Genomic DNA, 26,943 nt, shown 5'->3' on the forward strand with positions numbered 1-26,943 from the left:
TGGACCTTCTGATGTCGCTAAGACATTGTGTCTACTCCCATGAATACCTTGTGATGTTGGTGATACAGACGTCGTTACTTCAGGCCCAACTTTATAAAGGGAAATACTTGTTGGGGGATTCGGAAGGAAACATGGATTTCTGGAAAATGCATTGCTTGGATTTGCCTGGTAAGAATTTATCCCGGTTGTGGTTGGCAAAAACCTCGGATTTCCGGCTATGTCTCCGTAGGAATGATATGGATACGATGACGTACCTACAGAGCTGTAGCGTGTGGTTGGTCGAGTTGGCCCTTGCCAAGGGCGCCGGAATCAAGAATTACGGCATGAGAAACAGAACAACTTTATTAGTTACAGGGCCAATTAATAACAAACCGACTACAAAGTCCACGATATTTTGAATAATCTAAATCAATAGAATGTTGTTGATCTAACCAAAACCAACAAACCAACATTGTCAAATGGTTTGGTCGTTGGTTTAACCCATATTTTGGTTTCACTGAGACTTCCGGAACCGGTAACAAGGAACCAAGACAAAGTCTAAACATCTGTTTTTAATTTTTTTAAGTTGTGGGTGGGTTTATTTTTATTTTTGGAATCTATTACTTTTTTGGTCCAATTTCGAAGGGCTTTTTTGGTGTAATGACTTACGTGGTAGGGGTAAGGGTAAATATGGTCTAGATTTGAGATGAATTTGCTCGTTTCAATCAAAAGAAATTCCATGTAGTCAGAAAAAAAAATAATTTGACCCGGCGGCAAACCAGAAACTTATATCAATGAGAGAAATGGGAAACTGTTGAATATACGAAGAATAGAGATAATATATTTACCTTGCTACAAAACCTACTTTGGTTATCATTTCTCAAGGCTATCGAAGTATTCATTGCCTCACTTCACCACGTGGTCCTTCTGCTTTCGATGACAATTCCTGCCTCGTAAAAGTTGGATTCTATTGACCCAACGAAGTACAACAGTGCCTTCAAACCACTGACAGACCCATTCCTAAATTTGATGCTTCTTAATTTGAATAGATCCGATAGCGATTTTGACCATCTACCGAATCATTTTAGTGTTGAAATTTCTTGACTCAACAATCTTCTAAAATTTACATAAGATTCCTCCAATTGAGTGCTAGGACGTTATAGACAGTGAGTTGTAAGGAATCATTCATAAGTAAGAAAACAACCTTCTACAATTTTTATGAACTTTCAGTCCATTCTGGATGGTTGTGCAAGGTGCTGTACATATTCCACCAAATTTAGCAGATAATGAAAAAATGTAAAAAAAAAAATTGGGGGAATACCGCTGAATACTGCTTGCTATTTAAAGCACCTTCAATCCACTAAACTTTTAATCTTACTTCAAGATGAAATTCAAAATGTTTGATTGTAAACTATTGAATATTTTTCTTTACTAAAAGAGGGTGCCCAAATAAGGTTTCGCCGAGAATCCACGCTACGGCTCTGCGTACCTACCATTGAGTAAGATTGAAACTGTCCGGGGACGCTAGATACAGCATCGGGCACGATTGCATTTGACCTCTGTGGTATTATATTACTAGTGGCTGAATTAAAATAAGGATTCCCATATGTGGTACTCGAGCTGTACGGAAAGGAAGTTGTCTTCTTTCCCAGATACGAATACGTAGGCGCGGTACTGACCTCGGCAGGAGGACCGAGCGAGTTAGGTAGCGTCACACTATATACTGATGGCGCAGTCGTGAAAAAAATACCCGAACTAGTGTTACTTCCACCAGCTTGTGTTGCTACTACTTCAGGAAAGATGGACACGACCTTTGGATTGGATGATGTTCCAGGATTGGAAACAACCAGCGACTCATAAGACTTCGCCAACGTGTTAACGTTTCCTTCGGGAACTCGACATGATGCATCCTGATTCAGTTGAACAGATTTGATCAGAGGGGAGACACCTCCAGGATTAAGATTGCTGGCTGTTGGCACGAGCAGAGTAGCCTTCTGCGTCGATGATGTGATTTTTGGTTGTCCTGGACATACCTCATTGGCTTCCGCATCGAGCCATTTCTCTGTGCGTTCGCGTCTGCTCTTCACACTGAGTCCGCTTTTTCTGCTAGACGATTCATCCTCTTCACCCATTTTCATCAGTAACTCGTATTGTCGACTACTCTTCTTCATCAATTTTCCTCAGCTTGGCTGCTTCTTCTCGTTTCCGATTTTTTCTTCTTCTTCTGCGCGCTTTTTCTTCATTTTCCGATGCTCTTCCAGCAGTTTAAGGCTGAGTTGTAATTTCTGCGACACACGACTACTTTTGCTGACAGACGACTCCCAATCCGTCAAGCATTCAGCACATTTCCAACTTCTATCCGGATCTGCAATGGATTCACTGACGCCCGCGCATTGGAACTGTACCCACGATTCACAAGAATCACAACACACCATAGCGTCCGCGGAATCTGCACGACTACATTTTTTGCAATTCCTTCCATTGCTTCCCCCAGTCGTACAGTTTGGGTTTTCGTTCCCATCCGACATTACAATTCCTGACTAACTCCGTTGGGCAAAGATCAGACCCTATTTAGCGCTATTTCTAATAGCAAGACTCGCTACCGGCAATGGTGAGAGAATTCAAACGGAATACTGACTTTATTGATGATTCCTCCTCGCTGTTGATACCCAAGTGCTACGAAGATCTTCGATGGTGGTTTCTTTCTCCTTGGTAGATGACCGCCGGGTCAATTTCCAATAGAACAAGCATCCAACCTCCAAAGATGAAAATCTTTAAAAATTGACATCATTCACCAGATTATAACAACACCGTTATTTTAGTTGCGAAGCACGCAGCTTTAAAGATTTTCAGTGTTCTTCTTCAACAGGTCTCTGGCTATCAAGCATTGATGAATTGAACGCGATCTACCATCAATAGTATGCACCTCAACTCTTTACATTTATCCACATACTACGTGGCAGCAATTCTAAGCGAATTAAGCCCTGTTTCCTCTTATTTATCTGACACCTTGCTGTAATTCACTTTAGAATTGCTGCCGCAACGAGGGGTATCGGCGACAAATGCCCAAACCAAATATCTTCTACGCACATGAATAGACAGTTTTAAACAAATGAAACATACCGTGTAACGCATCTTGGATGAGGATGCTGCTAATTCTGAAATTAAGCTTGGAATGGTGGCTAAATACTTGGCATTCTCTCGTTATTTCCGTCTATCGAACAGTTGTATAAAGGATGGCCCTTACCTGCCGGATCGAATTCGTAGCGTAGGAATTCTTGCATTGGGTGTGTTACGTGACACCATTTAAGGCCCGTTTTCATCGTAAGGAATGTTGGCCTGGACCGAATCGAGAAATTAAATTCCTTACTTTGATATGGGTTGATGCACACCCAAGCAAAAAAGGAACAAATCCCAATCCTGGGGAAATCTGACATCAGACGATTAGCTCCCGGAAATTATTGCTTTACGAGCTTGAATATGTATGTTTTTCAACCAAACATGCATCAACCAAATTAACTCCGCATCTGCACAAGCTTTTTGGCAACGTATGTTACCGAACGGAAAGAAATCACTCAATCTCCTCACAAACAAACAAACTCGCATCCCAATCCTGAGTATCAGAATCAACACCAAAACATGTGAGCTCGTTATCCCTGGAGAGTGTGTGTACCTCCGCCGCCCTCGCAGCCCCAAACTCTCCACAAAACTCCGAGTCTGTTCATTGGTTTTGGCAAGTTTCTATTTATCTGTCTATTTCTCCCTAAACCGCAATCGGAAAACAAACAAACATCTATCCATCCATCCGTCGTTCATCCACCACATTCCCGTTTTTCGGCAGCTAGCTGTTGGCAGTTTCAGTTCCGCAGTGCCCGTACCTTAGATGCCAACAAGTTCCGAAATTGGATAGATCCAATTTTAGAAAATTAATTAATTATCGTATTTGGATAGCCCGGTTTGTCCAAACGTTATCGCTCATTCCCAAGCTCGGGTGCGAGGGAATGATGTTTGTTTCATTGATACCAATAGGGTGGATTGTTCTACAGTGTAACCCTCATCTGTAATTGACCCACAAATAGGAACAGAAACATTTGGAATGATGATGTGTTTTTAAAGAATCCCAAACATATTATGAGATTCGAAGTTTTTTTTAATGATATAATAGAAAATAATGGTTCAATGTCAATACGTTTACCCTAGGACTTCGTTTATATGAGATACAGCTGATAGGATACTAATCAGGACCAGAAATCGAAGCTCTTATAGAAACTGGTATCTCGGTATGAAGAAAAATACACCAACATGTGTGAGATATTTAATTACATTCTTCAATTTGGAAAGTAAGTAGTCAGAAAAAATTGCAAAATAGAAATCATATAACAAAACACATGCACTCTCAGGGATATTCTTAATAAATAAATTATTCGTGTAAAGAAGTGTTCTATCTGTGCAACATTAGTCTGAGAACGTTTGGCGAAAGAAACATTTCCCCGAATCATTCGGGCTCCGAAATTACTGCATTTTTTAAGTCCTTTTCCAGTTTTTCTTGAATCAGTAAATAAAATATCATCGAATTTAAAATATGGAAAGCTTGTTTCTTTCTGACGCTTCCATATATTTTTTTGGTTATGATAAATCGAATCAATTCGCAGCAAAGTATTTTTCTTCAATTTATTTTTGATTAAGTTTTCTTTTTTTCCTCTTATTTATTTCCTGGATGAGATTCGCCCGCACAATTTCATCATGTAGATTTGTTCGATTGACGAACTGATGAAGAAACGTGTCGTGTTGCAATAGCCTGATCGTTAAGCAGAAGCTTCCCTCGCATAAATGTAACCAAAGCAAGTGGCTACTACCAAATCTGTTCGAAATGCGCCGCTAGGGCTAGACAAGATTTATTTAAAACCTTGTAGCAAAAAATAGCACTAACTATGTAGTGTATATCCATCGACCGAGACGGAAAGGTGCACCACTGAAAGTGCCTTGGCCGTCAGTCATCTCCTTGCCGGAAATTTGCCAATTCGCCAAATCCATTTCACTCCTCGCATCCTCCTCCTCCGCCCACCGGCACATAGGACCAGCAACATCCGCTTGATTCTGACTCAACGAGGAGAGAAAGGCTATCACCAGGGCGAACAACAGCCAGTCAGTGTCGGCCGGGATTGGATCGTTTTAGTGAAGACGTTAGCAGAGCAGCCCAGCTCAACCCCCGAAGGCTGCTCTCAGCGATGATAAATCGTTTGCAGAGTTACTGCCAGCCAACCGCGCGCGCGTTGCTGCTGACCATCAGCAGCGAGCGTTGAGCCCCATGAACCCGATCTCGCTGATCCGTTTTTTTTTCTCCCCCGTGCGATGTACTACAGTGGCAAACGAGCAAACGACCGGTGGTGGAGCTAGGGGTTAATTCTGGAAATAGCCACAGCCATAATTTTATTAGTATTTATTTTATTTATATTTTATACTAGCAGACCCGACGAACTTTGTTTCGCCTAAAATTGATTTATTCTCTGATTAGTTCTCGAGTTAAGCAGAAATATGTGTTCCATTTGTATGGGAGCCCCCCTTTCCAAAAGGGGGAGGGGTCTCAAACCATCTTAAGAACCTTCCTCGACCCCAAAAACCTCTGCATGTAAATATTCACGCCGATCGGTTCAGTAGTTTCCGAGTCTATAAGGGTCAGACAGACAGAAATTCATTTTTATGTATATAGATAAAATAATAGATAAATTATATTTTAGTTATTTATTTCGATACACAAATAAGTGGTAGAGGATTTGCGAACCCTTTGCAGCCTGCATGGCTGGTGACGAGTAGCCATGGACCGAGTTGAATGGAAAAGACTTTTATTTACTGTACAGGCCTCTCCGGTCTTAGTCAGAGAAATAATAATAATTCGAAACTAAAAAGGAGGTGTACAAAATGGAAAATAGAGAAAAAATCACACCACGTCGTTATCTATTCCTTTGCAGTTTGGGCAACATGATTTTTTTGTAACCACCCGTAGGAAGGTAGGTATTGAAAAAATAACTAAAGCTTAGTTCAACGTATGAAGACAGCAAAAGAAGCATGGAATAATTAGCAAAAATCGTTCCAGGATGACGCAAAGAATCAGATTGTTGAACAATTGACTTTGGTTAAGCTTAAAGACTGTACCTGTATGAAGGATTATTTGGACGAGCTAGTAACAACAACGAATACTTTGAGAATAATCGGTTTCACTACTGATAAAAGGATTTCTGGAATATGACAATCAAATGGTCATGGGGCTTCAAGCTTCAAGGATCGAATTGATAGCGGATGTTCTGAAGAAACAAATTCTATACGATGTCAAATAGGGCTGATGCTGACAGAGCTTTATAGCACAAGGCACGTCAACCAAATGGCCCAGTTGTTTGGGGCCCCAAATGGTTTCGAAAAACCATTAATTTGCAAAAAAAACATCATAATGGTGGGCATCTATCGGGAAGGGCCGTTTGACCGAATACCATTCGGCCGAGTACCATTTGAACAAACGTCACTGGGCCGCAAGTTGTTTGGCCGACCATACCATTTGGCCGAACAGACCATTAGGCCAAAAGTCAATTGGCCTAAAGGGTCGGCTTTGGGACAGTTCGTCGAATTACATTTCGTCGAATGACGTTTAGTCGAATGACATTTAGTCGAAAGTACATTTGGTCGAAGGGACATTTAGTCGAATGGACATTTAGTCGAATGGAAATTTAGTCGAATGGACATTTAGTCGAAATGACATTTAGTCGAAATGACATTTAGTCGAAAGGACATTTAGTCGAATGGAAATTTAGTCGAATTTTGAAAGTGTTTAGTCGGTAATAGATAATTAGTTAAATGGATAATTCGTCAATAGATGTTTGGTTGAATTTGAATAAATAATCCACAAGATTCATGGATAAACTGATAACAGGAATTCAGTCGACGTGAGGAAGTCCAGCGGAAGTGCGGAAGAGCGGAAGAAACGAATATGGATGTCAATGAGGATTTTTCACCTGAGCTAAAGAAACTTATGGAGACTCTGGTGTATTATAGAAAAATTGAAAACCTACAGAAATAGCAAAATATCAGGTACTGATGGTGAAATACCCTCTATTTTTTCGGCACATTATCAAAAACCAATGATATCAATGTCACTTCTTCATCGTAGTCGGCTTTGGAGCATTTAGTTGATTGACAGCTAGTCTAATGACATTTGGTCAAATGACATTTCGTCGAAAGGACGTTTAGTCGAAAGGACATTTCGTCGAATGAAAGTGGTTTTCTTATTCTTTTCATTGATACTCTTTCTTTCACTCAATATTAATACAATAATTAGTTCAGAATGAAATTCCCCGTCAACACAAGATCGTATATAATGTCATATAAGATGATAAAGTGGAGGCGATATACGTACTTCCCCATACAACTTGTACGTATATGGCCTCCAGTTTAGCATCTTATGTGGCATCATATACGACTTTGTGTTGACTGGGTTGTCTTTCAACCATAATTCGTTTATTATTGGCCGAAAATTTGATTCCGACCTAATGGTCACATGACATTGGTGAAATGGTAAATGAATTTCTTTTGACCAGGTGGTATAGATTCATCATTATCGGTTAAAAGGGTTCAGCAAAATCAATATCCAGTCTGGAATATTCTCGAGATATTCACCGTTTCCGTATTATTTATTCTTTTATGAACCCATCATTCTTTGGGCAATGTTTGAGCAATAATTATGTAACTTTTAGAAAACCCGAATAAATCATTTATTTTTTTATTGTTATTGACTATTGTTATTGAAGTTCTTTTCTTTCAAATAGCCATTCGACGGAACATTGTTAAACTAAATTTACCAAGATTTTTAATTCGAAAACTCGCTTTCGACCAAATGTACGAAGATTTTTTATACTTAAATCACATTTCGACTAAATGTCAATTCGACCAAATGGCCTTTCGACGTAGTGTCCTTTCGACCAAACGTCATTCGACCAAATGTCCTGCGTATCTAGTGGATTAAAAAAACATTTTCGACTAAATGTCCTTTCGGCCAAATGTCCATTCGACGTAATGTCTTTTCGACCAAATGTCATTCGACTAAATGTCATTCGACGAAATGTCTTTCGACGAAATGGTATAGATTCTAAAGGGTCATATAGCCGAATAGGATATTTGATCGAATAGGACATATGGCCGAATAGGACATTTGACCGAAAAGGACATTTGGCCGAATAGGACATTTGGCCGAATAAGACATTTGGCCGAGTAGGTCGTTTGAAAAGCGAGAAATAACGTTTGAAAAGAGAGACGTCTTACTTCTCACTACTTATTTTCCACTTCTTACTGGGAAAAGTGAGTAGTACGAAGTGAGAAGTGAGACGTCTAACTACTCACTTCTCAATTTTTAAAGCGAGAAGTGGGAAATAAGTAGTGAGAAGTGAGACATGTCACTTTTCACACCTCATTTCTCACTTTTCAAATGTTTTATTCGGCTAAATGTCCTATTCGGCCAAATGTCCTATTCACCTAAATGTTATATTCAGCTAAATATCCTATTAAGCAAAATGTCCTATATGGCCAAATGTCCAATTCGGTCAAATGTCCTATTCAGCCAAGTGTCCTATTCAGCCAAATGTCCTATTCGACCAAATGTCCTATTCGGCCAAATGTCCTATTCAGCGAAATGACCTATTCAGCCAAATGTCCTATTCGGCCAAATGTCCTATTTAACGAATTGTCCTATTCAGTCAAATGCCCTATTTAGCCAAATGTCCTCTTCAGCCAAATATCATATTCGGCTAAATGTCCTATTCAGCCGAATGTCCTATTCAGCCAAATGTCCTATTCAGCCAAATGTCCTATTAAGCCAAATGTCCTACTCAGCCAAATGTCCTATTCAGCCAAACGTCATATTCAGATAAACGTCCTATTCAGCCAAATGTCCTATTCAGCCAAATGTCCTATTCAGCCAAATGTCCTATTCAGCAAAATTACCTATTTAGCCAAATTTCCTACTCAGCCAAATGTCCTATTCAACAAAATGTATCATTCATGCAAATGTCCTATTTAGCCGAATGTCCTATTCGGCCAAATGTCGTATTCGGCCAAATGTCCTATTTGGCCAAATAACCTATTCGGCCAAATGTCCTATTCGACTAAATGTTCTATTCGGCCAAATGTCCTATTCGGCCAAATGTCCTATTCGGCCAAATGTCCTATTCGGCCAAATGTCCTATTCGGCCAAATATCCTATTTGGCCAAATGTCCTATTCGGCCAAATGTCCTATTCGGCCAAATGTCCTATTCGGCCAAATGTCCTATTCGGCCAAATGTCCTATTCGGCCAAATGTCTCATTCGGTCAAATGTCCTATTCGGCCAAATGTCCTATTCGGCTAAATGTCCTATTCGGCCAAATGTCCTATTCGGCCAAATGTCCTATTCGGCCAAATGTCCTATTCGGCCAAATGTCCTATTCGGCCAAATGTCCTATTCGGCCAAATGTCCTATTCGGCCAAATGTCCTATTCGGCCAAATGTCCTATTCGGCCAAATGTCCTATTCGGCCAAATGTCCTATTCGGCCAAATGTCCTATTCGGCCAAATGTCCTATTCAGCCAAATGTCCAATTCGGCCAAATGTCCTATTCGGTCAAATGTCCTATTCGGCTAAATGTCCTATACAGTTAAATGTTCTACTCAGAGAAATGTTCTATTCAGCCAAATGTCCTATTAAGCCAAATGTCGTATTCAATAGAATGTCCTATCCGGCCAAATGTCCTATTCGGCCCAATGTCCTATTCATCTAAATAGGAAATTTGGCTAAATAGGAAATTTGGTTAAATAGAAATTTGGTGAAATAAGACATCTGGCTGAATAGGACATGTGGTCGAAATATTCGGCCAAATGTCCTATTCAGCTAAATGTCCTATTCAGCCAAATGTCCTATTTAACCAAATTTCCTATTTAAACAAATTTCCTATTCATCAAAATGTCCTATTGAGCTCGATTGACTGCCCGTAGTTGCTACTCCATTTTGACCAGATCAGCTGTTCTTGCACAGAGAATCAACAGATGTTTGCTTGAGACTAGCACTCATCTTCAATGTACAAGTACAGGTGATCTGATTTGTTAGGTCACACTGGCGACTGACACGTCAAAATGCAAGTCAATGTAGGGAAGGAAAGAAAGTGATGATGCAAACTCGCCCACTGCAAGCCGAATATACCTCTGCACTTGCCACGAGTTCATGCGGAATGTTATTGCAATTTTCGGGTGAGGTTGACGGGCAGAGGTTCATCTTGGTTAACAAGTTGCCAATGTGATAGGAGAAAGCAATTGATGAAATTCTAATTGGATATAGGAAATGAGCCTTTCCGTTCATTTCCAAATTTTAGCAGATATGCTAGAATGTTAATTTGAAGATATAAGATTGAAAGTGGAAACGGTATGGAAATCCATTTCCTGTTCTAGCGATTGCTAGAACATGAGAAATATAGAGAAAGATACAAAGTAGGAGCAATGGGACGAGCCTAGGATTGAACGCACGACCTCCTGCGTATGAGACAAAAGCGATAGGCATATAACCAAGCTTCTATTCAGAATAATGTCCTATTCGGCCAAATGTCCTATTAAGCGAAATGTCCTATTTCGCCAAATGTCCTATTCGGCCAAATGTCATACTTGGTCAAATGTTCTATTCAGCTTAATTCCTATTCTGCTAAATGTCCTATTCAGTGAAATGTACTATTCGTTCAAATGTCCTATTTAGACAAATGTCCTATTCGGCCAAATGTTTTGTTCGGCCAAATGCCATATTCAGCTAAATGTTCTATTTAGCCAAATGTCCTACTCAGCCAAATGTCCTATTCGGTGAAATGTCCTATTCGGCCAAATGTCCTATTCAGCCAAATGTCATATTAAGCTGAATGTAATATTCAGCAAAATGTCCTATTCGGCCAAATGTCCTATTCAGCCAAATGTCCTATTCGGCCTATTATCTATCTATCATTTTACGAACTTGGCTTGGCGCTTAGTGGGTCTCAATTTCATCAAAGTTTACTTAAAACTATTCGAGAACGACTTTAGTGTTGGAAGAAGCCTGTAGGAATAGCCCCGTCCCTTGTTTTGCAACTGGTGCTGCCAGTGCGCGTAACCAAGCAAAAAAGAACTGCCATAGGAGATTATAATGAAAAATAAATTTCCTCTTTGTTGGCATACTTGCCTCTCGTATTCTTATTACTTTACCGCCTCCCTACTGCTGCGGCCCCGTACGATATCGTCCTTGCGGTAGTTGGAAACATCTCCCGATTCATGCCAGAGCAGCTTTTCCGCCAAAGTAGAGCCGATCCCGTTCTGAAGAGGGTTTGTGGGCGGTACAACCATTTGAGCGGTGGGAGGCAAACGGGCACTTTCGGGTGCTGAATTAAGAGGCGATAAAGTTTTTCTTTATGTAGGTATAGTAACTCGGACGGCAGCGCAGTCCCTGGGCTCTTCTTCCAAAGTGTTTATGCCCGGTTCTTTCCGGTTTTATGAGGCATCACCCACTTTGTTATAACCTTTTACTCTCCTTCCGCCTGACCCGGACGAGAAAAGGGTTCTTCCCCGGCACCGGATGTCGGTTGGGGAGGTTTAAAGCCACTGATACCGGTTTTACGGGGAAGGGCGTGGATGAGTTCGTTTGTGGTCGAGCGATTTTTTTTAGTTGGAGATAAGAAATTAAATTGACTTTAAAGCTGGGTTGGATCTCTTGTAGATATATTCTATCATAAGAACATTTCAATTATTCTATTCGGATTAAGTTCCATAACATTATTTTGCTAACACGGTTTTCACAATCTTGCAAAATATTCTGAATACGATAGAGTTCTTAAAATGTTAGTACCAATACACTTCTGTTTTTGTTTAAATAAAATTGAACATAAGGAAAACCTAATTGTCTCATTTCGTTAAGTGTGTGTCGCAATTTTATCGCAGCGCAAGAGAATATAAAATGTGCTTTGGCCATTTATTTCATCGAACCATTATAATATAATATTTCCGAGTAATTAGCATAAAAATGGAATCGAATATCCCTCAAGCTCAGTAAAACGCATTACTCCCATGTTATACATATTATGAAGGTGACAGACGGAGTGCTCGTTCGTCCCTGAAATTTATGGGCCTCGTGTCTCCATTTCACTTCACACCACCGCTCTTAAGATTCTGCTCTCGGGTACGGAGTCATCAAACCGAGCCAGCAGCAGCAGTAGCAGTAGCACTCCGCGCGTGATTAGATATTCAGATCACCTCAACACCGGTTTATGATTGCGAGAGTCGAGGGAATCAAATTTAATGATTAAATTTGATACTTTATGGCCGCTATAATGGCAATGTGAAATGTCTGTCTCTCGGCACCCGGGTTAGTTCTTTGTCGCATCGCCTCCCCGGAGGGGCTCCTGACAAAGGGTTTTATTGTTCGATTTTGTTTTGCTTCTGAACGCATAAGTAGGAAGCTTTCTAATCATCTTACCACCGCTTCGCAGAGTGACTCCCTCGACATAACTGCCTCGCCATGGCACCCGAGAACTGGATTTGAGAGACAGGGTTCAGGCACAAAGATAAAGCTTTGAACGAACGTTTAGGTACCGGAATCCATACCACCTACACATTTCTAAGTCTCAGCTTAGAAATACAATTCATTAAATCCTTATTCTTTGGCTTCTACATTTTCAAGGTGATAGATATCACAAAACTTGCTAAATTTATCAACTCCATTTGAATATAATCCCGTAATGGATTTCAAATTTGTTATTCTTTCTATGATTAGAGGTAAATAGAAATCAATTCATGAATATCATATTCTGATGGAAAATCGGCAAATTAAATCACATCAAGTTAAACTTTGAAGGCAATGCAAACAAACTGCACCCTAAATCTAGCAATTCTGGCGTAGGGATTTAAATTTCATATTCGGTATCTATTTCATATACAACTCAATACCATTTCAACGATCAAAATGTGTTTCATCAAGCTCTTAATAATATATTAATTTCGGTCTTCTACACAAAACGTCAAACGCCGATACCATTATAAATTTTGGTTTACCCTAAAACGCACCTATGTTTATTATCTCACACCGACCGCGTCTCGAACGGCATAACCAGCCTCATGAGCGTGATACCCATGCATGTGTGATATTTGGCTTTCGGCTTATAACAGTTGTAAAACGCTTAAATTAAGCTACTTGGCTTACACACTGGACGGGTTCGCTCGGCCACGGAGATGACGGTGACTGGAAGACTGGTTTTAGATTCATGCTGAAGAGGGCTCAGAAGCAACGTTGAAACGACAGACGGGAAAGATTTGTGATCGTAACTGGTTCGTGTTCGAGCGCCAGAGCAAGCATGCTTTTTTTTGTCTAGATTTATTTGTTAACACTTGAATAAGCGCCACAACAACTGGGCCAAGTTCGTATTTATGCTGCAAGTTGCAAAGCTGAAGATTCACTAATAGAGCGGTTACCAATCGTTGCTGTTTGAGAAGCTAGACTGGGCATTCTTCTTCCCAGCAGCTATGCTGTTTTTCAGCTCAACTGTAGCCAGCATCGGTAGTTTCACAGCTTGCTCGTCGTTGATTCTGTTTAACACACTCCTTAAGCGAGCGTGGGTGGACTCACTGGCTGACAAAGGACATAGAAAAGAAAGCCGAAACAACTGGCGATATTCTTTTACTCTACGATATCTAACAAAGCTTGAGTAAAGCAAGGAGAATGCCAGTGAAAGACGCAATACGCTGGTTCGAGCACTTCGAGCAACTTTTCCAAGTTTTGATGCCCGACCGAACATCTGGTTTCGCATGAAGTCAATTTTCCACCTCACGCGGAACTCGTTTTGCCACTAAGCCCACCACACCATCCATATCTCAGCATGATCCGCTAAAGGTGCGACGGATTACCCGCGCCTACTCCGAAGCCTATAGGAGATACAGGTAGCCATTCGAAGCATGGAATCTAATAAGGCTCCCGGTGTCGACGCATCCTCGCTTCATTTTCTCTGTGTTTCGAAAGAGCCATGTCTTGCGCGCGCACGTCATTTTCGATCAGGATTGATGCTGGAGCAAGGATCGCAAGGACTCGGAGGCGTTGGTGGAAGAAAATTTTCGCCGGTGGCGTCTATGGCTGTCGTGGCAGCAGCAGTAGCCCATCTGCCAAAATTTGACGGAGCATGTACCAGCTGGCGTCTGTAGCAACGAATCATCGAATGGTGGTCGATTTATACAATTAATATTTATCAGTCCTTTGTCTGGACCACCGTTATACACATAAGAGAATTTTTTTACCGAAAATGTTCAACCAAGTGAAAGTAAAAATTCATCCAACAATAGTGGCCGTTAGCGGTGGTTGCTGCAGGAAACTCGTCGTCAGTACGAACAGCACTCACGTGGAATCGATTGTAATTTGCTTACATACTGTTTGTAATTGTAAAAACGCACAATTTCAATAATCGATCCTTGGTCAGGACCATTACTGTACAAAGAAGAGGGTTTTATTTGCCCTATATGAATTTGATGCATGAATTTGCGAAACAATTTCTCTTTATACGGCTGAATGGCTTCAGATGATAGCGCGGCCAATAATTTTTGTGCAGCAAACAGCGCTGACGATCAGCTCTGATGCTGCTGGGACCGCTACCGACACCAATTTGAAGAAAATTCGTCTCAAATCACTCTTTTCCGTTTCAAACCGGGATTTTGAGAAGAACCAATTTACGCTTCTTGATACCTTTTTGAGAATTTATAGCTACGAACTAGGAATTTTTACTAGAATGAAGTCCAAATGTCTGATACTTGCGAGAAAATTTCACAAATCATAAACTAAGTGACTCGCGTTCGGGAAAGCAGCTTTCTTATATCCATTAAAGTAGATTAATCAGAAAATGTTTGTTTTATTTCCAGTTATGCGTCTTAAAAATTAATATCAGCAACCAAACGATTATCCGAACCTAGTGAAAAAATTAACTTTCTACTAAACCGTCTAAGACGAATTAAGTACTGTCCATTTAATTCCACTAGTTAATTTTCGTTATCTTTGCAGATACGTATTTCGACCACAACTGTGTGGTCGTCTTCAGTGTCTTGTACTCGACTCGACTCGGACAGTACTTAATTCGTCTTAGACGGTTTAATACATTCCACTAAAAGAGCTTAATATATTTTTCTGAACTTTCTACTGTTGAATGGTTATAGACGCTATCGCGGCGAATAAATTGTCTGCAGCAACCACCACCGACGGTCATCACTGATGCTGTTAGGATCGATAACGACGCAATAATTACCATTTAATTGTATATCACTGTAAAGTAAATACGGTTCAAACCAGCTCTTTTCCGTTTCAAATGGGGGTTCTGAGAAGAACCGATTTGTGCATCTTGAGATTCTGTTGAGCATTTACAACTAGGTGCTAACAGCAACCAACCGATTGTCCGAATCTTGCGATAAATTTCACTTTTCATATCAGATTTTTCTTAGTGCCACACCCCATTACTAAGCGCAATCTCATGGTGACTGTGAAACATCATCGCTCTTTACTTCTGTAGCGGCTGTCGGCAAGTAAATGCCACAGAAAATTATACACAAGGATGCGCCTTTCCAAATATTAAGCACAATCTAACAATAAAATTGCAAATTCCAATGCAAAATAATTACAGACACTAGCGCGGCGATAGGTTTACTGCAGCAGCCACCGCTGACAGCCATTACTGATGCTACCATAATTGTCATAAATTTCATTATTTCTGTTCCTGTAAAGAATATTCACACATCCATTGTCTTCCATTTAAAATCTTGATCCTAAAAAGGACCGATTTATGCGCATGTGGATGTCCATTCGACGATGCACCATGTTTTAAAGAAAATTTCACTTAAGTACTGCTGACCATCATTTTATGAAGAAGAAGGTTTTGTTTGCCGTATTGGAAACTGTCGCACAGGTGAAATTTTCTCGCAAAATGCTTAACCCTTTTGTTACCGACAAAAAAAAACACCCTTACGTTACCGACAGGGTACCCGGGTACCCACGGACTTAAAATGATCATAACATTGTCAGTTTTCACCGATTTCAACGATTTTGGTTGCTACGGATGCAGGAACTTACCCGCTATTCGATACATGTTACAGAGAACCGGATTACCTGGTAACCGCAATTCCGGATTAACTGGGCCAAGTATGTGTGAATTGAAGATATATATTCAACCAAATGAAGATTTCTTGCGTGATGACTAATAAACTTCGTTGGAAATTTAAAGAATATAACTTAACTACGTTACAGGACCTTTTTATGAATTAATCCCGGAACGGTTATTCCGGAAACAGGTTCCCGTCGGGCCTAAAGTGGCCACAAACTCATTTTGAAGAAACCCTGGCAATATGGGTATCAAAATTCATGAAATTGTTTCGGAAGCATGATCTGATAAGTAATTGGACCATTGGATGGTTTGACAACGGACCGGTCATCCTGGAACAGGTTCCCGTGGGGCCTAAAGTGGCCACAAACTCGTTTTGAAGAAACCCTGGCAATATGGGTATCAAAATTCATGAAATTGTATCGGAAGCATGATCCGATAAGTAGTTGGACCATAGGATGGTTTGACGACGGACCGGTCATCCTGGAACAGGTTCCCGTGGGGCCTAAAGTGGCCACAAACTCATTCTGAAGAAACCCTGGCAATATGGGTATCAAAATTCATGAAATTGTATCGGAAGCATGATCCGATAAGTAATTGGACCATAGGATGGATTGACAACGGACCGGTCATCCTGGAACAGGTTCTCGTGGGGCCTAAAGTGGCCACAAACTCGTTTTGAAGAAACCCTGGCAATATGGGTATCAAAATTCATGAAATTGTATCGGAAGCATGATCTGATAAGTAATTGAACCATTGGATGGTTTGACAACGGACCGGTCATCCTGGAACAGGTTCCCGTGGGGCCTAAAGTGGCCAAAAACTCATTCTGAAGAAACCCTGGCAATATGGGTATCAGAATTCATGAAATTGTTTCGGAAGCATGATCTTTTGGGTTATTAGGCCATAAGATGGTTTGACAATGGACCGGTCATTCTCACGCAGGTTTCCGAGGTTTCGCAGGTTTCTCATTTAGAAGAAACACTTGCTCTCTTCTTTTCCCGTTATTTTTTGTCAAAAAGACTTAAAAATTCTTGACAGGTACTCAGAAATGATTTATAATGAACCACAGACGCTGTAAGTATCATTGGTGTTTGCTGAATAATTTACAAAAATAAAAAGAACGACTGAAATTTTCAAAAAAATTTATGTATGCAAAATGGGTCAAAAACGTGACAAAAGCGGAACGTGATGAAATCGGGTCGAAAATGTGATAAAGTCAGAGGTAGATAAAATCGGGGAGTGACAAAATCGGGTCAACACTGTGTAACTTTCCAGTTCTCTCTTCTCATTTCTCTCATTTCACTTTTCACTTTTTACTTTCAATTTCTCACTGCTCACTTCTCACTATTCACTCCTCACTTCTCATTCGACCCAATAACCATTCGGCCTAACAGCCATTCAGCCTGATGACCCAACATCAGTTCCATCTTCTTGGAAAAACATGTTTCCGAAAATATTTCAAGAACTTTGATGCCAGGGTGTCTTCTAAATGAGTTTGTGGCCACTAAAGGCCTTTCAAGAACTTGTTTTAGCATGACTGTTCTGGTTGATATCCATCCTATGGTTTTAACTTTATGAATAACATGTTTCAGGAAAAATTCCAAGAATTTTGATATTGCCAGGGTTTATTCTAAATGAGTTTTTGGCCCCTGCTGGCCTTCCGGGAACTTGTTCCAGAATGACCGTTCCGGTTGATATCCATCCTATGGTCTCAACTACATGGAAACGTGTTTCCGGAACAATTCCAAGAATATTGATACCCATATTGCCAGGGATTCTACCAAATGAATTAATGATCACTTTAGGCCATCCCCTCCGGGAACCTGTTCCAGAATGACCGTTCCGGGTCATATCCAATCTATGGTCTCAAGTACATGGAAAACATGTTTCCGGAACAATTCCAAAAATTTTGAAACCCATATTGCCAGGGTTTATTCTAAATGAGTGTTTGGCCCCTGCGGACCCTCGGGGAACCTATTCCAGAATGACCGTTCCGGTTGATATCCATCCTATGGTCTTAACTACATGGAAAATATATTTCCAGAACAATTCCAAGAATTTTGATACCCATATTGCCAGGGTTTATTCAAAATGAGTTTTTGGCCACTACGGGCCCTCCGGGAACCTGTTCCAGAATGACCGTTCCGGTTCATATCCATCCTATGGTCTCAACTACATGGAAATTATGTTTGCAGAACAATTTCAAGAATTTTGATACCCATATTGCTAGGGTTTATTCAAAATGAGTTTTGGCCACTACGGGCCCTCCGGGAACCTGTTCCAGAATGACTGTTCCGGTTCATATCCATCCTATGGTCTCAACTACATGGAAATTATGTTTGCGGAACAATTCCAAGAATTTTGATACCCATATTGCCAGGGTTTATTCAAAATGAGTTTTTGGCCACTACTGGCCCTCCGGGAACCTGTTCCAGAATGACCGTTCCGGTTCATATCCATCCTATGGTTTCAACTATATGAATAACATGTTCCCGAAACAATTTCAAGAATTTTGATACCCATATTGCCAGGAATGAATTTGCGGCCACTATAGGGCCCACGGGAACCTATTCCGGGATGTCCGTTCCGAGTCCATATGATCACGTGGTCCTAATACGTTGGGAAGTCATAATCCTCGAATTTTCTGCGAAACTGGTAGCTCAGGGTACAAGAAATCATTTGGATTCTATAAGATCATCTTCTCCATTTTTGAGACATGGTCTAGCAAATCCGGAACTCCGGTAACCAGGTAATCCGGATCGGTCCTATGTGACATGGAACGGATAGAGGATGAATTTCTTAATCCATAGCAAACGGAATCGTCCAAATCGGTTGAAAACTGACGAAGTTATGGTCATACCAAAACGTGGGTACCCGGGTACCCTGTCGGTACGTTACAGGGTAAAATATTCAGAAGCCCTCCCCATGCCCCCTTACTGGCTTTTCATTTTCGTATCACCCAAACCTTTATTTTGCCGAGTTTGAAGATGTCACGGAGTTTCAATTTCCTGCGATGTTCAGAACCCTAAAAAATTTTCACTTGAAAACGAAAAAGGTACCCGGGTACCCTGTCGGTAACAAAAGGGTTAATTTCGTTTTGCTGCTATTAGTGAAAAGGGAAAGGGGCATTGAGAGGAATCTTGCCAGAAGTGGCCGTCGACGGGTAGTTGCTGTAGAAAATTATTCACAAAGATGACGTCTGCATCAAATAAGTGGAAAATCATTGAGTGGCTGTCGTCGGTGACAGCAACATTGTGCAATTTTCTCTCTCATTTTTCACTTGTTGCCGACAAACCTACTTTACTAAGATCATATTGTCGGCTGCCGATGCTGAAAACAACCGCACGATGATGTCCAGCTAAATTTAAAACGCGCAAGGGAAAGCAGCTTTCTAAATTGACTTAAGACGGTCCCTACCAGTAGATAGTAACAGATTTATATCAGAACTTGTTATTCTCTTACGGCGTTTTTTTTATTACAGCGGTTGTTATAAAACATGTACTATTAGTAGTTAAAATAAGAAAAAATGTAACAAAATCTCTTCTAGTTTTAACAAAAATATTACTAAATATGTTATTAATTGAACAAAAATATAACTCGATATGTTACATAAAAAGTGGTGAAAATAGATAATAATATAACAAATTATGTTATTGACTGTTTTTCTCGATGGATATTTGGCAAATGTTGCAGGTGGCTGGACCCATCCATGAACCTCTACTAATGGCTTCTATGTTCTCCATGTAAAAGTTTGGCCATCAACCTTCTAAGAGCCTCTGAGTTTTCTCCTCTGCGAAAATGTTGAGCTACGGAACTATTTATTGAGGAGGAGCCAGGAGAGCCAGTTCCTCGTTCTATGTGCCACTTTGGAGGAGAGGCCGATGCCAGCCTTCGTGCACAGAATCCGGTCCCATTGACTAGCCTAACGAAGGACGGTCCTAACGGTGGATTGGGTCTTCAATCCGCGTGCGTTCAGAAACGTCCCCGACGACGACCAACAATATGTCGTCGGCGTAAATAAAAATGTAGATGTTTAATGGTAGGGAACGAATCACGTCACTCATGGCGACGAGGAAAAGTGTAACTGACAAGACAGATCCTTGGGTATGCTGGTTTTCACCTGGCAGGTCCTCGAGGCTTAATCACCCGACAAGTTATTCATAACAAAATTTTATCACAATTATATCAATATGTGTTATAAATAACAAAACTTGCAATAATTTTGTTATAAATTCTCTGTCCTAGATGGAGGAAAGAGAATTTCAAGATCGTCATAACATGATTATAACATAATGTGTTATGTTTATTTTCGCCGAAAAAATAAATTGCCTACATTTTTGGTAGATATCAATTGGGGAACAAAACGAAGGTACCACCTTTATTATAACTTGAACTTACATTCTAAGTTTAACCAGCTGGACAAAGTTAATTGCCTACATTATGGATAATCATAATCTTTTCAAGAACATAATTTGTTATAGTATAAGCTATTCCCGACCAGTAGATAGTAACAGATTTATATCAGACCTTGTTATTCTGTTACAGTAGTTTTTCATAACAGCGGTTGTTATAAAACATGTACCATTAGTAGTTAAAATAACAAAAATTGTAACAAAATCTCTTCTAGTTTTAACAAAAACATTACTAAATATGTTATTTATTGAACAAAAATATAACTCGTTGTGTTACATGAAAAGTGGTGAAAATAGCTTGTACTATAACAAATTATGTTCTTGAAAAGATTCTGATTATCCATAATGTAGGCAATTAACTTTGTCCAGCTGGCTCAACTTTGAATGTAGGTTCGAGTTATACTGTAGGTGGTACCTTCGTTTTTTTCCAATTCCTATCTACCAAAAATGTAGGCAATTTTTTTTCGGTAGAAATAAATATAACACATTATGTTATAATCATGTTATGACGATCATGGAACTTTCTTTCCTCCATCTTTAGCAGAGAATTTATAACAAAATTATTGCAAGTTTTGTTATTTGTAACACATATTGATATAATTGTGATAAAATTTTGTTATGACTAACTGGTCGGGTTTTCACCTCTATTTATGTAACACAACGAGTTATATTTTTGTTCAATAAATAACATATTTAGTAATATTTTTGTTAAAACTAGAAGAGATTTTGTTACAATTTTTGTTATTTTAACCACTAATGGTACATGTTTTATAACAACCGCTGTTATAAAAAAATTGCTGTAACAGAATAACAAGCTCTGATATAAATCTGTTACCATCTACTGGTCGGGCACCAATGAGCACATAGAAAGAATGCACACTGAGAAAATTGTTGGAGAATCCCACTAACTGCTGCTGGAGAACAGAAGGCATGCATGTCTTGTTGAACATCTTCGAGGTGTCGAGGGACAAAACGCTCGTGTGTTTGTCCTCTTCGAAGGCATCTCCTAGACTAGCCAATTAGAGCACCGTTCCATGGCATGGGCCTTAAGTTTCTCAAGGTTCTGGTAGCTCACTAACCCCTCGACGACCTTGCACACGCAAGACATCAGCGAGATTGGCCGGTGTTTCAAAACGATCCTGTAACAGAGGCTGTTTTTCGAAATTGGAATGACGGAAATCCGGCGTCACTTGTCTGGCAAAGTTTGGTTAAACCAAGTTTGGTTGTACCTATTAAGGCACCTCAAGATGAACCATAGGATTTCCCATCACTCCTGAAGAGGACGAAGTACAATTCGGCAGTTGTGAAAGGCTGGTTAATTCGATATGTTCGGGGACAAACGGTAATTTGTCAGAGTTGACGATCTACTAGCGCTGGTCTGCTGGAACTCGGCTGAGTAATCGCTCACCTAAGCTTAAGTTTCGACGTATTCCCCGAAAACGTTTATCACCTTGAGACAGGCATGGCATGGTGGCATTTACTCGCACAATGAGCTCAATGAGCAAAAAAAGTTCATCAAAAATGAGCAACAAAACATCACGGACATGATCAAAACATAGAAAAAAGATGCTCTTCGTTGTGGGAAAAATGAGGAGTGGCTCTCTTTGAGAGAAACCATTTGTCTCAATGTGTCTCTTTGATGAGCATCATTTTTGTTGTTCTTTCCAACTGAACGTACAGAGGAATGAAAGCACACTTCGGTCATACCATCGCTACCAGCACAACAGCCTCGCACATTCGTACCTTTATGAGACCAGCATGAGAATAGGAACCGTGTATAGCATCCATGAACGGGTAGAAAAGAACACCATTCTATGTTTACAATAATTATGTTTTGCTTCTAAGCAACAGGCAGCTTGAAGTAGCCAATTCTACATTTATCTGGTTAGCAATTACAATTTGAAAAGCAAAGAGATTATTGACAAAATTATCTTTTACCTACTAGGCTAACCTGCCCGATTTCGCTCGGGTTTTATTTGTGATATGTCAATCATTTAGTTGATTGAGGCGTCGCACTCTAGATCGATTTCAGTTCGAGCTTGATGGCTTTCTTATGAAACCGTTGCATTTAGACAACATCTCAACTTTCCCCGGCAAATTGAACAACTATTAGTATGTACAAACACAGCTGATCCCAAGACCTGGAAGAACCTGGAAGGATGCCAAAGTCCGATCCAGTGAAAAGTAGGGGTGATGCAAACTAGATTAGACGTTGGGATGGAGTCCCCCGGATGTGTACGGAAGGGTGCTACTTTCGGAAGGAGCTTCTTGAGATGTCAGGTTTGAATGCTCGGTGATCAATTACGGAGTAACAATCATTGACATGTACATTGTACAATCAGTCTGAGCTAAGCTAAGGTCAGGTTCGAATGCTGTTGGATCCAAAGATAGTGCCAGCAAGTGAAGCTGGATTGATTATGGAGTTCCTCAGAACACATTTTTTGAAGTAGATAGCGAAATGCGGGAAGTTGTAGGACTTTAAGTAGAACGAAAGTTTAGGAGTTGCTTCCCGGAAAAGGCGCTCTGGGTGCCCAACGTCCGGAGTATTAACTGTAGATGGGTTGTTCCACTTGGTTGAATCCTTGGCTTGAATCACTCGCCGTTCGTCGGGGAAAAACTAAGCGTCTCTATAAAACTAGACAGGAAACGTTTGGCTTCCACGAAATCCTCGGGAGAAACAGAGAAGCTTGAAATGTTGCGCTTTTGTTTGTAATTTGAGGGGGAAGGAAGCTCCCCTCTTGTGTCTATCCGAGAGTAAGCATATGCGGTATTTCGAAAAATTTCGTTTCAGGTGGTTCGAAACGAAATTCCGCGGAATTTCGCGGAATTTGAGCATGGCAAAATCTGATTTTTGGATTTCGTTTCGTTTCGTAAAATTACAAAAATTTCGCTAGAAAAAACTAACTTTTAACGAAATTTAACGGAATTCCGCGGAATTTCGAAAGCAATTTAAACTTAAATCATACTGCCTCGTACGGTTGTGTATTATCAAAAATTTTGGCTGCGCCGCTGAACAAAATCATAAAACTCTTTTCAAAACTTAATGTTATAGATTTTTTTTATTAACGCTTACTACATAATCTTATTCTGAGTCGATAAATACGTAATAAATTTTCTTCTGTAAAACGTCTTCAGTGTTTTGTTAGAAATGTCTAACAGAAAATGAAAAGCATCTTTAACTATTCTATCCAATTTATTCAAAAGTGTTTAAATGTATTTAGATATACGAATCAGATCAGTATGACTTTGTCAAAAAAGCAAAGCAGTGGCACGGATTCCTAGGGCTCTTGTGAAGTATTTTTAGAGCGCCTCTTTCACATTGGTTTTGCGTTGGATTGATTTGAAACACGGTTTTCTTTTTCGAGTTTTCAAAATAACTTCGTTTACAATAAATATTTAGTCGCTTACCAAGGTGGCTTCACTTGAATTAGCTTTTCAACTAACCAACGATTCCTTTTCCGTGGCGCTCACGAAGATGCAGAGCATTCCTCGGTCTCTTATAACAATGAGTGTCAAACTAATTTTCCTCTCCTAATAGCAGATCGCCGAGTTGATTATCTATGAGACTGTGGCTCTCCGAGCCTCATATAAAAAGTCGAATTTGGAAGACAATTTTAGTCTTTTTGGCAACTTTTTGTATGAGAAAGGAGAAAATTTTCCTTCATACCTGGGAAACTGCTGCCTTAAAAACTTTGCGATCAAATTTCTGAAATACATATCTTTGTGTATTTTAGAAAGATACAGAGGATTATTCTAGTTAGTAAAATGTATGTTAATAAATGTATTGAACAGTGTTGGGAAAAACTCAAAATCTCAAAACTCATGAACGATTCAAATCAAACGTGAGTTGAAACGCACCCAACTCAGCACCTAAAAAATCATGGCTGAGTTGAATCATCGTAGGTTTTCTTTTGTTCTCCTTCGTAAATTAACAGTAAATTAACGTTCAACACATAGAACAATGGATACTCTTGCGTGTGTAAACAATAAATTGCCCCCAAATTGATTTTAAACACTTTTTGGAGCGAAATGATTTTTTGGGAAATGAGTGAAATGATCCGTTTTAGCATGAAAAACTCAGACGTGATGCATTCCTTTAAACTCGCAAACGAGTTAGTTCGCGCGGGAGCGCTCAATGATTGAGTTTCATTTTACCAACACTTGTATGGAAGACTAATTTATTTTGTTGTTTTATGTTGGTCATTTGTACCGGAAATGCCGAATTTCCGGAGCTTGTTCCATGGCCATCGAATGGCCTGTTATACCCTACCAAGAAACTATGGCGTTTTCTAGATTACTCATGAGATTCTGAGAGGATTGAAGTGTTGGAAGCCTAATTTGTTTTGTAGTTTTATGTTGTACTTTTGTACTAGAAATTGTGAATTCTCGGAACCTGTTCCGTTTCCATCGCATGGCCAGTTTCACCGTAGCAAGAAACTATGGTGTTTTCTAAGTTACTTATGAGATTCTTGGAAGTTTGAGGTGTCGGAAAACCAATATATTCCGTGATTCCATGTTGGCCTTTTATACCGGATATTCTAGGTTTCCGGAATCAGTTCGGTGGTCATCCGGAGGCCAATTTATGCCTATTTGGCTATTGCTGTCTATTATTCACGTTGACTGTTAATTACTTATACTAAAACACCTGTTATGACGTTAAACATTTTAAAATATTGAACATTTGCTAAAAAACCCAGATTAATCCACCTAGCGTTGGTGATGCCTTCCTCGCATTTAGTTAAGACACCAACCTTATATGGGGTTTATATGGTCCGATGTACCATTCTCTTCATAACTTTGAAACTCAATGTACGATCGTTATAAAATTCAATAGTGATCAACAAGGCTTTGTCCCCTATCGAATGAAACTTGTTGCGAGAAAATCGGTTAAGGATTACTATACGAAAAGTTGTCTAATATTTTTTATAGCTTTTGTGCACACACATACACACACACATACACACATACATACACACGGACAGACAGACATGTGCTCAGCTCGTCGAGGTGAGTCGATTGGTATATAATACTATGGGGCTCAGAGGCTTCTATAAAAAGTTCGTTTTCGGAGTGAAATGATAGCCTTTCGGTACAACTTAGTTGTACGAGAAAGGCAAAAATTACGTATACTGCACTTCAAAACTCCCCCCACTAAAGAAGGGAGGGTCATGCTGAGGATTTTACCCATCTACTTTCTAGAACTACTACTCCCCTTGATCATAGTTGAAACCGCTTACATTTTAGTTGAGCGAGCTGTTTTAAGTTGTCAAGATTTGTCCCGACAGTTTAAGGGTTAACTCTCTATCTGCGTATACACCGGACAGATGAGGATATATAAATGAGTAATGAGTATCCAATTAGATAAAAACAAAATCGATACATTCATTTTCTGGTTTTGAGTTAGCTCAATACCATAAAACCATGCTTATAAGACAACATGAAGTATGTTTCAGCATAATAACTAGTAGCTCACTTTGTTAAAGCACCAATCTAGCTTACTGTAGGGTCATAGATTCGAGTCCCATCGAAGGGAAAGTGGTTACCTCCAATACATTTTCCAAATCAATATCTTCCACATAATGTACACTAATGAGTTTTCACAACATTGTAAAATAATTCTTAAGTAAAATAAGATTTTTAACAGAATTTGAAATTAATTGTATTTTATTCGGCAACTCGACCGTACGAAAACCAACGAAGTTGCACCGAAAGGCTATCATTTAGATGATGATGATGATGATGATGATGATACTACCATCTATTGTAGCAAGGCACCTGCCGATAGCACTGGCCATATCTGACAAACGATTTGATCATGATTATACTATTGTTTGTATTTCATCAAACTCCTGTATGAAGGGCCAAAAATGGGTGGGGTGGTTCCATAAGCAGATACACTTATGCGAATCCACGGGATGAATAGAGAATCTCCTTCCAGAAGAAAGTTCTTACATACAATAATATAATCTAGCCCTCGTTTCCCAGATTGACCCAATAGATGGGGAGAAGAGCCCGCCCTTTATCCACGAGATGTTAACAATAGGAAGTTGGCGATTCCACTCTTCCTATCCAAATCGCTTCAATCGGGTGCCCTGATGGCTTTTTTTTAAGTTTATAATCATATAGTTGCAATATAATTTGGTAAAAATATATGATGGAATTCTCTCACCAAGTTTCAATTCGTTTGTCCTGGATGACCTTTCTTCAACAACAGCTAGTTTTAGATTTATGCTGTCGTCAGAGATGGAAAACCAATAGTTCCTGGTTTAATTCGGGGAATATACTTCATTCTGGCTCAAGGATCGAAAAATAGTCTTCATGATTTCTGAAAAGATGAAATAAAAAGACGGAGAGCAGTATCACACATAATAACATGAGCAGATGTATAAAAAAAATAGATTA

At 39.8% G+C, this 26,943-nt stretch overlaps 1 protein-coding gene across 1 annotated transcript in view; it reads right to left on the bottom strand.

Annotated features, from left to right (window-relative positions):
* Positions 1-2,159: 2,159 nt before the first annotated feature.
* The window catches only part of LOC134222963 (uncharacterized), a 94,535-nt gene continuing 69,751 nt past the window's right edge, over positions 2,160-26,943 (bottom strand). The window contains exons 8-9 of the mRNA XM_062702103.1: positions 11,214-11,321; positions 2,160-2,378 (exon numbers count right to left, since the gene is read on the bottom strand). Of these exons, the coding sequence (XP_062558087.1) occupies positions 2,160-2,378; positions 11,214-11,321 (327 nt within the window). The remainder of the gene's footprint in view (positions 2,379-11,213; positions 11,322-26,943) is intronic.

The sequence above is a fragment of the Armigeres subalbatus genome, chromosome 3, assembly GCF_024139115.2.
Source record: "Armigeres subalbatus isolate Guangzhou_Male chromosome 3, GZ_Asu_2, whole genome shotgun sequence".
In the NCBI taxonomy this organism is placed as follows: domain Eukaryota; kingdom Metazoa; phylum Arthropoda; class Insecta; order Diptera; family Culicidae; genus Armigeres; species Armigeres subalbatus.